The sequence below is a fragment of the Larimichthys crocea genome, chromosome XXIII (genome assembly GCF_000972845.2).
Source record: "Larimichthys crocea isolate SSNF chromosome XXIII, L_crocea_2.0, whole genome shotgun sequence".
Classification (NCBI taxonomy): domain Eukaryota; kingdom Metazoa; phylum Chordata; class Actinopteri; family Sciaenidae; genus Larimichthys; species Larimichthys crocea.
In genome coordinates, this window is record NC_040033.1 from 407,442 (window position 1) to 421,652 (window position 14,211).

General features: G+C 46.1%; 1 protein-coding gene across 5 annotated transcripts in view; it reads left to right on the forward strand.

Moving 5' to 3' along the window:
* Nucleotides 1–9,588, forward strand: part of rps6ka3b (ribosomal protein S6 kinase, polypeptide 3b) — a 37,152-nt gene extending 27,564 nt beyond the window's left edge. For 4 of the 5 annotated variants that reach the window (XM_019263630.2, XM_019263632.2, XM_019263627.2 and 1 more), the window contains 16 exons: nucleotides 783–889; nucleotides 989–1,026; nucleotides 1,216–1,358; nucleotides 1,892–1,962; nucleotides 2,480–2,568; nucleotides 3,648–3,712; nucleotides 3,790–3,892; nucleotides 4,006–4,115; nucleotides 4,481–4,606; nucleotides 4,707–4,796; nucleotides 5,093–5,251; nucleotides 5,339–5,500; nucleotides 5,712–5,788; nucleotides 5,878–5,995; nucleotides 6,173–6,313; nucleotides 6,395–9,588. In XM_019263630.2, coding sequence (XP_019119175.1) covers nucleotides 783–889; nucleotides 989–1,026; nucleotides 1,216–1,358; nucleotides 1,892–1,962; nucleotides 2,480–2,568; nucleotides 3,648–3,712; nucleotides 3,790–3,892; nucleotides 4,006–4,115; nucleotides 4,481–4,606; nucleotides 4,707–4,796; nucleotides 5,093–5,251; nucleotides 5,339–5,500; nucleotides 5,712–5,788; nucleotides 5,878–5,995; nucleotides 6,173–6,313; nucleotides 6,395–6,517 — 1,722 coding nt within the window. In that variant the 3' untranslated portion in view covers nucleotides 6,518–9,588. The remainder of the gene's footprint in view (nucleotides 1–782; nucleotides 890–988; nucleotides 1,027–1,215; nucleotides 1,359–1,891; nucleotides 1,963–2,479; nucleotides 2,569–3,647; nucleotides 3,713–3,789; nucleotides 3,893–4,005; nucleotides 4,116–4,480; nucleotides 4,607–4,706; nucleotides 4,797–5,092; nucleotides 5,252–5,338; nucleotides 5,501–5,711; nucleotides 5,789–5,877; nucleotides 5,996–6,172; nucleotides 6,314–6,394) is intronic. The other variant, XM_019263629.2, reaches the window with a different exon arrangement.
* The last annotated feature ends 4,623 nt before the right edge of the window (nucleotides 9,589–14,211 follow it).

Genomic DNA, 14,211 nt, shown 5'->3' on the forward strand with positions numbered 1-14,211 from the left:
GGATTTGGCATGACTGTGAAGCTACAGTGTGAGATATTAATACGAGTTCACAGAAAAACCCTGATTTAAACGGACTGCTGCTCCTCCGTGTTTGCCGTCTGCAGACAGTAAGCAGACCTGAACTCCGAGCATCACAGAGGCCTGAGGCTTCATGACAAGAGCAGCAGCTCAGAAATGAACTGTTCACTGCTTCATGAAGCAACAGTCGTGTTTGTAACATTCAGCTTTCTTTGGCTCTTTGGTGAGTTACATTGACGAGGCACAGATTCGTCATTGTTGTCAAGTAGATTCCCCAAATCTCATCTGATTGGATAAATTTAGGATGAGTCATGAAAACAGTTTCATAGCTAGAGAAAAAGAAAACCTCGGAGAGATTTAACGACGTGCTGCAGGATAATTCACGACGCCGGAGCACAAAGACTCAGCTGTGTTTGTGACGTAGTAAAGTTTCTAAGCAGGTTTTCCATCGCCACGTGTGAAGCTTGAATCTTCAATGACAGGGACGAATAACCTCTCACCTTTTCTGCATACTGCTGCCGATCAATACCTTCTCTGTTCATTTAAAAACATGTTACACGTACATTTATATCTGCTAGTTCTGGATTTTAGGGCAGGGTGGCAGGATCCGACATCACGCTGCAGCCGCCAATCAGACGCTCGGATAAATCTGAGTCTGGCTGAAATTTACGCTGCAGAACAGAGACGGAGAGTGGTCGAGTGACATGGACAGTGAATGAGAGTGAGATGTACTTATATTAAATGTGTGTGTGTGTGTGTCGTAGGTGATGTTCACAGAGGAGGATGTGAAGTTTTACCTGGCGGAGCTCGCTCTGGCCCTCGATCACCTTCACAGCCTGGGCATCATTTACAGAGACCTCAAGCCAGAGAAGTAGGCGCACACACACACACACACACACACACACACACACACACACACTGCATTATAAATGTTTCCTTCAGATACAAAAAAAAAATTCTGTTATTTCAGCATCCTGCTCGATGAGGAGGGACACATCAAGCTGACCGGTGCGTAATATTACACCTATTGTGTGTGTGTGTGTGTGTGTGTGTGTGTTTCCATTTGGACTGCTGCATGACACTGGAACAAGACAAAGCTCTGTCACTGGTGTGTGTGTGTGTGTGTGTGTGTGTGTGTGTGTTCATGTCAGCTGCTGTAACGTCTCCTATCGTGCCTGTGGGTGTGTTTGTGTTCAGACTTTGGCCTCAGTAAGGAGTCGATAGACCACGAGAACAAGGCCTACTCCTTCTGCGGCACGGTGGAGTACATGGCTCCCGAGGTGGTGAACCGGCGAGGACACACGCACAGCGCCGACTGGTGGTCGTACGGCGTGCTCATGGTGAGAGGAACGCCGCTCGTTGTTCGGTCACACACAGGATGCATCGACACTGATATCACTGCCTAGTCCAGCAGCAGTCAGCCCAGCTCGGCGTCTGTCTTTCAGCCTTTTATTTCACCAAGCTCTCACCAACCACTAAAAGTCAATCCCACATTTACTCTCGTCCTCTAGACTCTCCTTTTCTGTTCTTGGCTTCGTCCGTCAGCGTCACTGAATGTTCACACACAGATTAATGATGTGAATATTGTTGGAAGGATGTTTGATTTCATGATTTTTGACACTTGAGGCGTTGAGACGAGCTCCAAATCATAACAAAAGTTCCCACCACGATCAAGCGCTTAACGACGGTGGCGAGGAAAAACTTCTAAGAGGCAGAAACCTCGAGCCGATCATCCAGTGGACAGGCTGTTCTGTGCTTTCGTTCCCGACACAAAATCGAACAGAATATTTATTCAGAAGTCTGTTTTTCTTCTACGCGTTCATCGGTTGCAGCAGTTGACCGCGGATGTAATGTGTTGCGTTCTTTCTCTCAGTTTGAGATGCTGACGGGAACGCTGCCATTCCAAGGCAAAGACCGGAAAGAGACGATGACCATGATCCTCAAGTAAGACACTCTATACTGTCGGCACACTCCTATCCAATCACCACCTAACAGCTTTTATTACAGCTTACTGTACATCCGAGAAGAAGAGGCAGAGAGAGAGAGAGACTCTCCTCCATCCCTCCATCGAGGCAGCCCAGGGGAGGGCGGAGGGTTTATTTTAGCGGAGATAAAGTGCAGCACTCAGGAGGAACGATGGGAGAAATGGACTCGAGTGTTCTGATGGCAATTTATAACGAGGAGGGAGGAGATTAGGTTGGAGGGGAAGCGAGGGATGAGAGGTGAAAGAGAGAGAGAGAGAAAGATTCACAGGAAATATTAACCCGTCTCTCTTTCACTCTGAGTCTGACTGTAGGAAAAAGTGCTGAGCGGACTCTGCAGACTGCTGAGTGTGTTTCCTGCGTGTAGCATATTGTCGTCTAGTCTTTCAGATACTTTCATTTTGGATATACAATATGGACAGCTGATAACACTGCAGTGATTCTTACTGTCTTTGTCTTTTTGTTTTTGTTCTCCGCAGGGCCAAGTTGGGAATGCCACAGTTTCTGAGTTCAGAAGCTCAGAGTCTCCTCAGGAACCTTTTCAAACGCAACCCGGCCAACAGATTAGGTAAAACCTGCACGGCAAACTTCACGCTGCTCATCGAGCTCCACCGGCTACATGTCGCAGCTCAGGTTGCAAGATTATGGGAATAAACGGGAATTTACAAAGTTGAAGTTTGGCCCTTTAACAGGGAACTTGAATATATCGGTGGGAAAATATATTTTAGTATAATCTTGACTGAAAACAACCAGATTTAAAGCAGGTACACACATGCACATAGCACACTGCTTACTGCAGGGCGACTGAGGCCACGCCCCCTCTACCTGCACAGGTGATCTCTGTACCTGGACCACACTCTACAGCCCAGAGCACACAGAGACTGTTGTTTATTTATAAACTAAATCTTTATATTTATGTTTGAATATGTTTAAATTTCCATAATTCCCATTGCGGTTCCAGCTTTACTTCTCTAAAGTCTCCGGTTCTTGAACGTCCTCACACAGACATGTTACCTCCTCACGATCCAAAAACTTTTCCCCGTTGGTGGAACGTCCTACCAGTTCCTACCAGATCAGGGCGTCCCTCTCTACCTTCACAGACCTCCAGCTCTTCAGAGAGGACCTCCTCTACAACACTACCAACACCTGGACATGACACATCTGTCCCACCTTACTGCTGCACGAGCGCGTCCTTGTCGCTCTGTACCTCGACTGTTTCACTTTTTGTTTGGATGAAAGTGTCAGCTCGATGACTAAATCCAAATGTAACTCAAGAGGGACACATAAATATACACCGAGCATACTGCTGAGTATCAAATAACGAATCCCCAAATTTATAGCACGAGTCTTAGTCTGAGTACTTGATCTCCTCCAAACAAAGACAGGTCACCGTGTGTTAGAGCCACTTCTGAATATGAAGGCTGAAAGTTATGCAGGATTAAGAGCGTGGACGCTTTGATTGACAGGTGGGTGCTGCTACAGGCGGCTTGTTTAAGCACTCAGATGATCCACGACTTTGCCGATTTTAAGATTACCTGGGAGGCGGAAGAGTCACGGCGACCCAGCGCTGCATATTTTCAAAACACTAAAAAATTCAGATCGGGTGATTGGATGAAAATAAAAAACAACTTCTCCGTTTATTTCTAGGAGCTGGACCAGACGGTGTGGAGGAGATCAAGAGGCATCACTTCTTCAGCACCATCGACTGGAACGTGAGCGTCTCCCCTTCAGTTAAATGTCACTTTGTCTTTCTCTGCCGGAGCTCTCTAACGTCTCCTCCTCCCTGTAGAAACTCTTCCGCAGAGAGATCCACCCTCCCTTCAAACCAGCCGCAGGACGACCTGATGACACTTTCTATTTCGATCCCGAGTTCACAGCTAAAACACCCAGAGGTACCGACTGTCACTCCACCTCCTCTTCTCACACCACTGAGCTCGACTACGCTCTGCATTAAAAAAAAAAAGAAATCGAGATTTTGTTGAGCAGCCGTTTTTTTGTGTCGCAGACTCTCCGGGGGTTCCTCCGAGCGCCAACGCCCATCAGCTGTTTAGAGGATTCAGCTTTGTGGCCATCACAGAAGAGGTCACACAGCCGCTACCCAACACGATCGTTCAGGTACATCCAACAAAGACCCACAGTGTTCTCTCCAAAACATTCATCTAGACTTCAGACCTCCAGAGCCTCTTTGTGGAGCCGGTCATTCGACTGTTTTCTGTAATGCACACATAGAAAAGGCTTCGAGGACGAGGACTAAGTGCACGTCTGGTAAACTTCCTCGACTTTTAATGAACAGCAATGACAGAAGAGCTCAGTGCGTAGCCATGAAAGGTGGTGTGTGCTCTCTCTGCAAAGCATTTATAAGTTTAAAGAGCAGAAATTTACAGATTATGTCACCGAGTAGCCAGAATCTCCTCAGTGAAGAGCAGCGGCATGCATCCAGGACCTAATTTTTGTGTCGACACTCGTGTCTTTTCATGTAGCAGCTGCACAGAAGCACATCCCAGTTCTCAGACACCTACGAGATCAAAGAGGACATCGGCGTCGGGTCGTACTCCATCTGTAAGCGCTGCCTGCACAAAGGGACCGGCATGGAGTACGCAGTCAAGGTAACACAAGACACGACGACGGCGTCCGCAGAGCTTCGGCGGTGCAACTTCCTGCGGCACTTAGTGAACACACACTTTGTGTTTGCGCCCTTCGTTACAGATCATCAACAAGGCCAAGAGAGACCCGACGGAGGAGGTGGAGATCCTGCTGAGATACGGACAGCATCCCAACATCATCACCCTCAAGGACGTGAGTCAGTTCTTTAGATTTCGATGATCGCGCTCTGGAAACCGACTTTACTCTCCGTCAGTCTGAGTATCTGGCGAATCCGTCGACCAAAACAATAATTATCCTGCTTTGATGCGAACGGTTTCGGTTTTCAGTGACTCATTCTCAAGTAGCAGCTGCTGGGCGAAACACTCACTTAAATCACTTCCAGCAACTAAAGACAAACACGTGTACAAAGGTTTTAAAGAAAGTGTTTGTTTGGTACGTCATGTGTGTAATGCTGGTTTAAATGTAAAGTGTTGGTTGTGTGTGGTTAGGTGTATGACGACGGCCGGTCGGTGTTCTTGGTGACGGAGCTGATGAAAGGAGGCGAGCTGCTGGACAAAATCCTCAGACAGAAGTTTTTCTCTGAGCGGGAAGCCAGCGCTGTCCTCTACACCATCACCAAGACTGTGGAGTACCTGCACGTGCAGGGGGTACGTTCACAAGCGGATCGTTTCTCAGAGAGACCAGACTCACTAATGTTCGTCCTTTAAACTTGAGCTCGTCCTTTGTGGTTGCAGGTGGTGCACAGAGACCTGAAGCCCAGCAACATCCTCTACGTGGACGAGAGCGGGAACGCCGAGTCCATCCGGATCTGCGACTTCGGTTTCGCCAAACAGCTGAGAGCAGAGAACGGTCTGCTCATGACGCCGTGCTACACCGCCAACTTTGTCGCACCCGAGGTACGCCACCCTCTTTCCTCCATCGCCTCTTTTTGTTTTTGTTTCTGTCACCTTTGGTCTGAAAACATTTAGAAAAAAAAACCCATAACCAAACACAGGAACGCACCAACACACACCTGGGAGAACTCAGCAAGCTTCAAGATGAAATGAAACTGAATGATCAGTGCGTGGAGACGTGTACGCTGAAGCTCGCTCTGTGTTTCTCCTGCAGGTGTTGAAGAAGCAGGGTTACGATGCAGCCTGTGACATCTGGAGTCTGGGAGTGCTGCTCTACACGATGCTCACGGGGTGAGTGTGAACGCATCGCGGACGGTCTCACCTGTCAAACTTCTGGTTAGAAACACTCGCACGTAAACGTCTCATCCTTTCCTCTCCAGTTTCGCTCCCTTCGCTAACGGCCCGGAGGACACGCCGGAGGAGATCCTGGCTCGAATCGGCAGCGGGAAGTTCTCACTCACTGGAGGATACTGGAACTCTGTCTCTCCCGAGGCTAAGGTGTGTGGATCAGACATAAACTAGTGAAACGGGTTCGATCCCCGGCTCCTCCGGTGTCAGTGGAAAAGATACTGACTCCCGTAGGCTGCAGCATCGCTGCGGGAATGAGCTTTGAGTCGTGTTTAATTGTGAGTTAGTATGTTGTGAGCTCATGCGTGACCTCTGACCTCCCGTCAGGATCTGGTGTCTAAGATGCTGCACGTGGACCCTCACCGGCGGCTGACGGCGGGTCAGGTCCTCAGACACCCGTGGGTGACGCACAGAGACCAGCTGCCCAAATACACCCTGAACAGACAGGACGCGCCGCACCTGGTCAAGGTGACGCACTGTTGTTTTACGGTGACACACCATCGTTGGTTTCAGCTCTCTGACTCTCTCTGTGCGTCTTCCTTCCTTCAGGGTGCGATGGCCGCCACCTACTCGGCCCTCAACAGGAACGTCCCTCCGGTTCTGGAGCCGGTGGGCTGCTCCACTCTGGCCCAGCGGAGGGGGATGAAGAAGATCACGTCCACGGCTCTGTGACCTTCAACTCCACCACCACCACCCACCACCCCTCAACTCTGACCTCGATCTGACCTCCGCCGGACCCCCCTCCTCTCTCTCTCTCTCCCTCTCTCTCTCTCTCTGATCCAGTCCGGTTGGACAGACTACTGATGATGGACCCAGGAACCGCTAACGCCAAATAGGAACCCCGCCGCCCCCCCCATCCATCCCTCCTTCCTCCCTCGCCGCCCTCTGCACCTTAACTTCTGATTGGATCTCGTGGCTGGTTATTTCTCAGCTTTAGCATCACTGATCAACAGCCGGACGGAGGCCGAGTCCTCCCGTGTGCGGCGTCTTTGCTTCGGACAATCAGCGCCGCTTCGTTTGACCCGGAGGGCGAAAAAACCATTAAAAAAGTACTGTATTTATTTAGTTCACGTGGGGAAATCTGAACACAGGAACACGGTAACCTAATGTATGCATTTAAAGAGCTAGGATCGTTGTTATTATACTGTCGTCGCGGTTCTGCGTAGCTGTAGATCCTGTATTTAAACCTCAAGTAGCCTCTGAGATGACGGCGTCTACGGGGAAAGGACAGAAGCTGAGCGGCAGACTGACCTCGGCCTTCTCGCATCTCCAGTATCCAGTATTTAAACCTTCAGCTGCAAAACACAAAGAACAAACATCCTGCAGGAGACCTCACAGACTCAGATCCCTGATTTAACTTTGAGCTTTTGTCCCCGCAGGTTTCAAACGGCCGGCAGTATTCTGTGTTTTTATCAGAGCCAACAAATCCCACGACAAAACCCAAAACCAGCGACGCGTTAGTCCGACCGACGTCGAAGATCTTTAGAAGGAGCTCGCGTGTTTGTTGGGGGACTATTTTCAGCGGTGGATGAATCCACGCTCGGAGTCAAACTTATCACAGCAATGAAGGAACAGTCTGACTCGTTGTTTTTAAGAAGACTGGAGCTCTGTGACGCTGCACACGAGCCGGTTTGATCTTTTCATGAGATTTGTTGCTCCGGAGAACACGAACAAACAGCAACAAAGCAGATTGTTCTGCACGCCGTCTGGTTCTGGTTCTGTTTGAAGCTGCACAAGGCAACTTGGCATTTTGTGGCGCCCTCTGCTGGCAACAAGGGAGTCTGTTGAAGTTTAAAGAGTGAATCATCTTTTTGAATTTATGCAAAAGCTTGCAGCGGAGGAAGAAGTACTCACGTGTTTTACTTCAGTAAAAGTAGCAGTACTGCAGTATAGAAGTCCTGCATCCGACACACCGCCACAGGAAATGTCCTCACTATGCAGAACAGTTGATTCAGACTAATATATTCCACTTCTGGGCATCTTAGTTTAGAATAATACATCATAATTTATGAGATTTTGTTGTTTATATTTTGGATTAATAATCCAAAGAATCAGGAGGCAGAACACTGAGAATCTAAAGCATCTTTCAAGTTTTTTTGCCCTGTGCAGCTTCGAGACGCGTCGATACATTTAAAATTTAGAAAAGCAGCTTTAACTCGAAGAGGCGGGCGACGTCGTGACGGGTCATTTGCACAACAAACACGCGAGAACGCGGCTGGTGAATCTGAGGAGGAACAAACAGGATGTTGTGACGTTGGAGGACAAACTGTTGGATTACACGACCACGAACCCGGATCGGCCTCTGACCTTCTGTATGAGCCGACTGATCATCTCCGTATGTGCAGCAGACGGGAGCTGAACTGTAAATATATATACATGTCGAGCAACTCAGGTTTCTATGAATCAATGACAATGCATTTCCTTTTGTTTGTTTTTTTTAAATGATGCGTCCAGCAGGAGAGAGAGAGATGTACATAATAAGCACACGGATGTAAGCAGGACACGATCCATCAGCGTCCGTCCGTCCTGTCCTTCAGCAGACTTTAACTCCAGTCCAACTCTTCCTGAGGAGGATCGACTGTCTGCAGAAAACCTTTAAAGAACTCAAAGTGTAGCAGGAAAACAGACAAACACACTCCCGTCATATTCAGGCTGCGAGTGTGAAGAAATGAAAGATTACAGAGCAGTCGAGGCATGTGCATCTGTTAACTGAGTGAAAGTACTCCATTACTGTTGCACCTCCAAAGTCCCGCTCAGTAAAGTTAAATGTACTTCAGGTATCAAAAGTTAAAGTGAATCTGCACACCTGACTGATAAACCATGTGTTTTATCAGGAATACTCACTATAAAAAACAAAGTTTTTCTCACGTCAATGCTTTTATTGTGAAATATTTCAGGATTTGAGCCTCCAATCAAAATTAAAATGAAATGTTGGAAACATCTGATTTAATCTCCAACAAAATATTATAATAAAACTTGTATTTAAAAAGTAACTGCAGATGAATGTAGTGAAGTAAAAAGTATGTATAAAGTATTTAACACATCTAACACAGACTGATATATGATGCAGTACTACACTAATCTACACAGTAGTGCTACTTTTACTTCTGATACTTGAGGTACATTTTAGAGTAATACTTGTAACTGTATGTTTTACTTGTAATGGAGTATTTCTCTGTTATTTTAGGCGCCTTAATGACCTGTCAGTGGTTTAGTGTCTGTGGTGGACTGGCGTACCCTGCCTCTCACACTAAGTCAGCTGGGATTGACAGGAACAAGGACTTAAACCGTCAACACGACCTCTGCTGTCGTGAGGTCGGTGTTCAGGTGTGCACCTGTCACCTGTGCGTGCCTCCTCTCACCTGAGGTTTTACCTGTGCGGACGACAGACTGAAGACAATCTCCTCCTCCCTGGAGTCGTCTGAATGTCTGTCAGCGTAAAGGGACGAACTCTCTCTGCTCTAAAGTTTTATAGATGATATGAAATATAGAAATGTTGATCTTTGCCTCGTCTCTCGATGTACAGCTCTGGGATAAAGGAATGTAAAAGGAATGATTCGTTTTTTTTCTGTAATTACAAACATGGGAATAGCTTTCTTCTTCTTCCTCCTCCTCCTCCTCTTCCTCTTTTATCTGACCCTGTCAGACGCATTCAGCCCTGCTGCTACGCCAGCTCTCTGTTTTTGTACCTGCAGCGAGAGTTGGACTTTCTATTAAAGTAATAAAAAAGGATAATCAGCTAACGAACGCGTGACGACTCTTTTATCGATCAGAGTTTGTACAAGATGTCACTCTGGGTAATTGTTTGGTTATTTTATATATATATATATATGTGTGTGTGTAGATAGATAGATAGATAGATAGATAGATAATCCACCTGATGTTTAATTTTGAATTTCAGGCGTTTCCATGCCTGGAAAAAACCAGTCTACAGAATTTCCAGGTTTTCCAGGAGTCTGCTGCACGTCAACAGAAACAAAACGAGGGAGGTCAAACTCAAAGTGAGCTCTGATAACTTTTAAACTTTCAAACGTTGATTCGTCCAAAACTTTGACACTTTCCCAATTAGGCCTGTGTTGAAAAAAAAATCGATTTTCCGATTCTGAATCGATTTGCATATTAATTCCTTAAGATCGATTCGTACATCCAAAGATCGATTTAATTAAATTCCCCCGGTGAACTGTGCGTTCTCTTAAAATAACTGAGGCGATTGCGGGTTACATTTGCAAAGTTATGCGCCCCTATTCCGGCTTCAGGCGACTAAATAAATGGTTTTAATAACACTAACCCGAATCGAGATCGGATCGGATCGGACCCGAATCGAGATCGGATCGGATCGGATCATGATAATCGATTCTCAGTCTTGAGAATCGGAATCTATACCCAGCCCTATTTCCGAACAATCTCTACATGCAGGAGTCATGACCTGTCATAATATATGAAATAATAAAATAAAATGTTACCCTGCTGTACTGAAGAGTGACTCACGAACAAATCAGTGGCGTTTCCCTTTAATGACGTCAGAAAATTTAAAAATAAAAGACAAAGATAATGTTGTAATTGTTACAGCAAAGAAAATAAAAATACACGACAAAGATTTTATTTCAAACTTATTTTCATCTTCAAAAAATGTAAAAACTTCTACGTGTCCAATAGAACTCAGTGTTTAGGCACCAAAGTCAGTTCATGTTTCAGCACCTTCATCCTCCGAAAAGACGAATATTCGTGATTCATGTTTGTTTAAAAAACAAAACAAAAGAAAAGAAAACACATTTTTCATGATTGTAAAAATATAATAGTGTCAAACTAACTGTCGTCACACATCCACACACATTTATTAATCTGTGGTTTCCAATCTGTGGGTCGGGACCTCTAATAAGGTCCAAATTTAACTCTCAGATGATTATACGGAAGCTCAAAGCAGTCATGCTTTATGCGTTTAACTTACTCCATTATGAATAAGTTCATTTCAAATGTTATCTACAAAATTACCATCCATTATCTCGGGATAACGTTTGTTATTTCAACATGAGGTAAATAACTCGTTATCACATAAAAACAGAAGTACCGCTTGGGGCTTCCGTAGTTTTAAGAGTTAATTTTTTGCCTTTTATCTATTTTTTGTGTTTTCTTATGAAATACTGAATATTTTATTCACCATTTATGGTCCAATTTGCAGTGTTTTTACTTCATAAATGATGATTTAAAGTAATGAAAGTTATTTTAAATGAAGTTCTTTTCATTTATTTGTTGAGCTAAATGATTATTTGATTGTGTTAGTGTCCTAAATCTACGTTTTTCTACGTCGGGTTCAAAACAATGTCAGCACCGTTTAGCAGGTGATCTGGAGCTTTCACTCACGACCTTCATCAGGAGACGGAGCTCAAATTTAGACTTTTCTGAGCAAACCTACTGAAGAAGACGGTGTGCGACAGGATCGAAAGCTCCGGGAAAGTTTGAACACACTTTTAATCTCAACGCATGGAGGGAGTGTAAGAGGTCAGCAGTGACAAGCAGAGAGCAATGATCTGTAGAAACAGTTAAAGCAATGTGACCAGGTGACCCACTCTGACCTGTGACCAGGTGACCCACTCTGACCTGTGATCAGCTGAACGGTGTCTCTGTCATTCGTACGTCTGTTCTCACTCTATGTAACTTTGGGCTCCGGGTCGGGAGAAGTACGTAACGCTTTACGGCACTAAGTCACACAGCAGCAACTATTTCACTGATTCTGGTGAAACTGGATCATATTTTATGGAGGAAATGTTTTCTGGTTTTCCCTCTGATGTCCTCCGGCTGCTCCGCCTCAACTCTCTGTGATTTACAGAGTTTATGATGGACAGTGAAGTAACCTGCTGACAGCTTTAGCTGCTGTTAGCTCATGTTAGCTCAATCTGTTAGCTCATGTTAACTCAGTCTGTTAGCTGCTGTTAGCTCAGTTTGTTAGCTGCTGTTAGCTCAGTCTGTTAGCTGCTGTTAGCTCAGTTTGTTAGCTGCTGTTAGCTCATGTTAGCTCAGTCTGTTAGCTCATGTTAGCTCAGTCTGTTAGCTCAGTCTGCTGTACATGATGGCAGAGGAGAAGAGAGTGAAGAGGACGCTGACGGAGGAAGCTAAGAAGAGAAAAGGAGAGAGTGAGCGAGCAAGAAGCCGCCGGACAAGAGTAAATGTGGGACTGACTTTTAGTGGTTGGTGAGAGCTTGGTGAAATAAAAGGCTGAAAGACAGACGCCGAGCTGGACTGACTGCTGCTGGACTAGGCAGTGATATCAGCTGCTGCTGGGGACCTGGATGATGATTGGCTGTAATGTTATCAGAACAAATACTCGAGTACAGCTGAACATAGTTACCACAGTGGGATTACACTTTGAACCTGGAGGTGCTAAACTGCAAAAATATAAATTTCTACATAATGTTGAATCGTTTTCTTTCATCAGCTGGATGAAAATGAAAAGTATTTCAGTTTAAAGTTAGAGCATGTGATCGGTGTGTAAACTTCATCACTAAATAATCCGGCCCTCTTAACTGATGTTTAATACAGAATATACAGTATTTACACACACATGCACCAACTCAAACACCAATGAAGGAGAGGGCGTTAACACTGTGCAGGGCTTCAGTCTTTCTTTTACAATCTGGGTCTCCATGTGTCGAGTTTCAGCTTCTCTCTGTTCTACAACATCTTTGGGTTTTTAGTCCATCAGAACATCTGAGGATGGTTCGGCGCCGAATCAACAAGATATGGAAAGTTTTTACTTCCAAACTGGGTATTTTAAATTCTTTGGCTAAACGTCTCAGAAAATGATTTAATTTGTGAGTCCTGCACGACTTTTACAGACTTTGTGTAAAAAAACAAGCAAGAAGAAATGAACTCTTATTTTGCGTGTTGTGGATTTGGTTAAACCGGCTTCTAAGACTCAGATGAGAACATTGATACCTCTCTGGTCTGTATGCTGATCAGAAACATCACGTCATGTCACATCTGGTCAGTTCTCCACCCGACCAGGTGTGGTTCAGAAGCTCAGAACTTTATTTACTTTCTCAGATTTGCTCATTTTTCTGGTTTACGTGCTTCTAAAAATGCCATGTAGTTAAATTTCTTTTTCTCTGTTTGCAACGGGTGTTTTATTTTGAAAATCAAGCAGATTCTCTATGTGTCTGACTTCCTGCCAGCTCGAGCTGCTCGCGGTAAAAAAATCGAATTGGCGCTTCCGAAACAGGCGGCGATGTTTGAAACACTGACTAGAATAGCAGCTCTAAAACTCGCTAATTAACACGTGTTGCTTTGTAAGAAAGTGGAGGTGGAAGAACAACTCGTGGTGCTGGACTTCTTCTTCAGATGGCTGCGGTGAGTCTCCAGAAGAAATAGTCCCCGACTGATTGTTTTTCCGAGACACATCGTGTTAATTACTAAGCTTTACGGGGCCAGTAGATGGTTGAATAACTTCAGGACTGACTCATACGTGTACAAAACTTTTAAACGAACATATCCGAGACCCAGGTTGTGAAGGAATGTCATTCTCTTTCTGCCACCGTCGCCAAAACCGCGTTGACTCGACATTGACGTGATGCTGCAGGTAGAAGACGAGTGAACGACTCGAGGCGAGTTGTGAAGTGACCATGGATCGAAGTGTCAACAACAAAAAGTTCGGTTCAGTCAAAGAGGTCAGTGAGCTGCTGCTTTAGTCTGAAACGTCGACACAAACAGGAAACAAACGTGTCAGAAGTCGGAGTCGTCTGTGGCAGAGTTATCGACGGGCGCTTCCGTCGTCTGCAGGAGGTTTTCCGCCGACTCCTGCCTCTTCTTCTTCTTGTCGTGGTTCTTGATGTGAACGCTCAGACCCCGCTGAGTCATCTCGTAGATCTGACACTTGGCGCAGTAGTACGGCGACACGCCGACGTGCCTGAACTGATCGGTCAGGTACGACGCGAGCGTCTTGAAGCCCTTGTTGCAGATGTGACAGCGGGGGACGACGCCCGGGTGCTCCTTCTCCAGGTGCCTCTTCAGACCCCACCTCGACCCTTCGAACCCCGCCTTGTTCTCCGCCGAGCAGAGGACGCAGGTGAACACGGCGTCCTGGTTGGCGTGGCGGCGCGTGTGGGCGTCCAGCTCGACCTGAGTACGCACCGGCTGCTGGCACGACGTGCAGAAGAACGTCTTCTTTCCCACCATCTGGTGCATTTGTTTCAAGTGTACGGCCAAGCCGGAGCCTCTCTTGAAGAACCGGCCCGGCGGCGGGCACAGCGAGCACACGAGTCTTTTACCTGAGCCTGAGTTCATCTCCATCACGTCTCTGTAGTCCTCTCCAAGCTCCAGCACAGATTTATTGCTCACCACCTCCACCTCCTCCTCCTCCTCCTCCTCCTCCT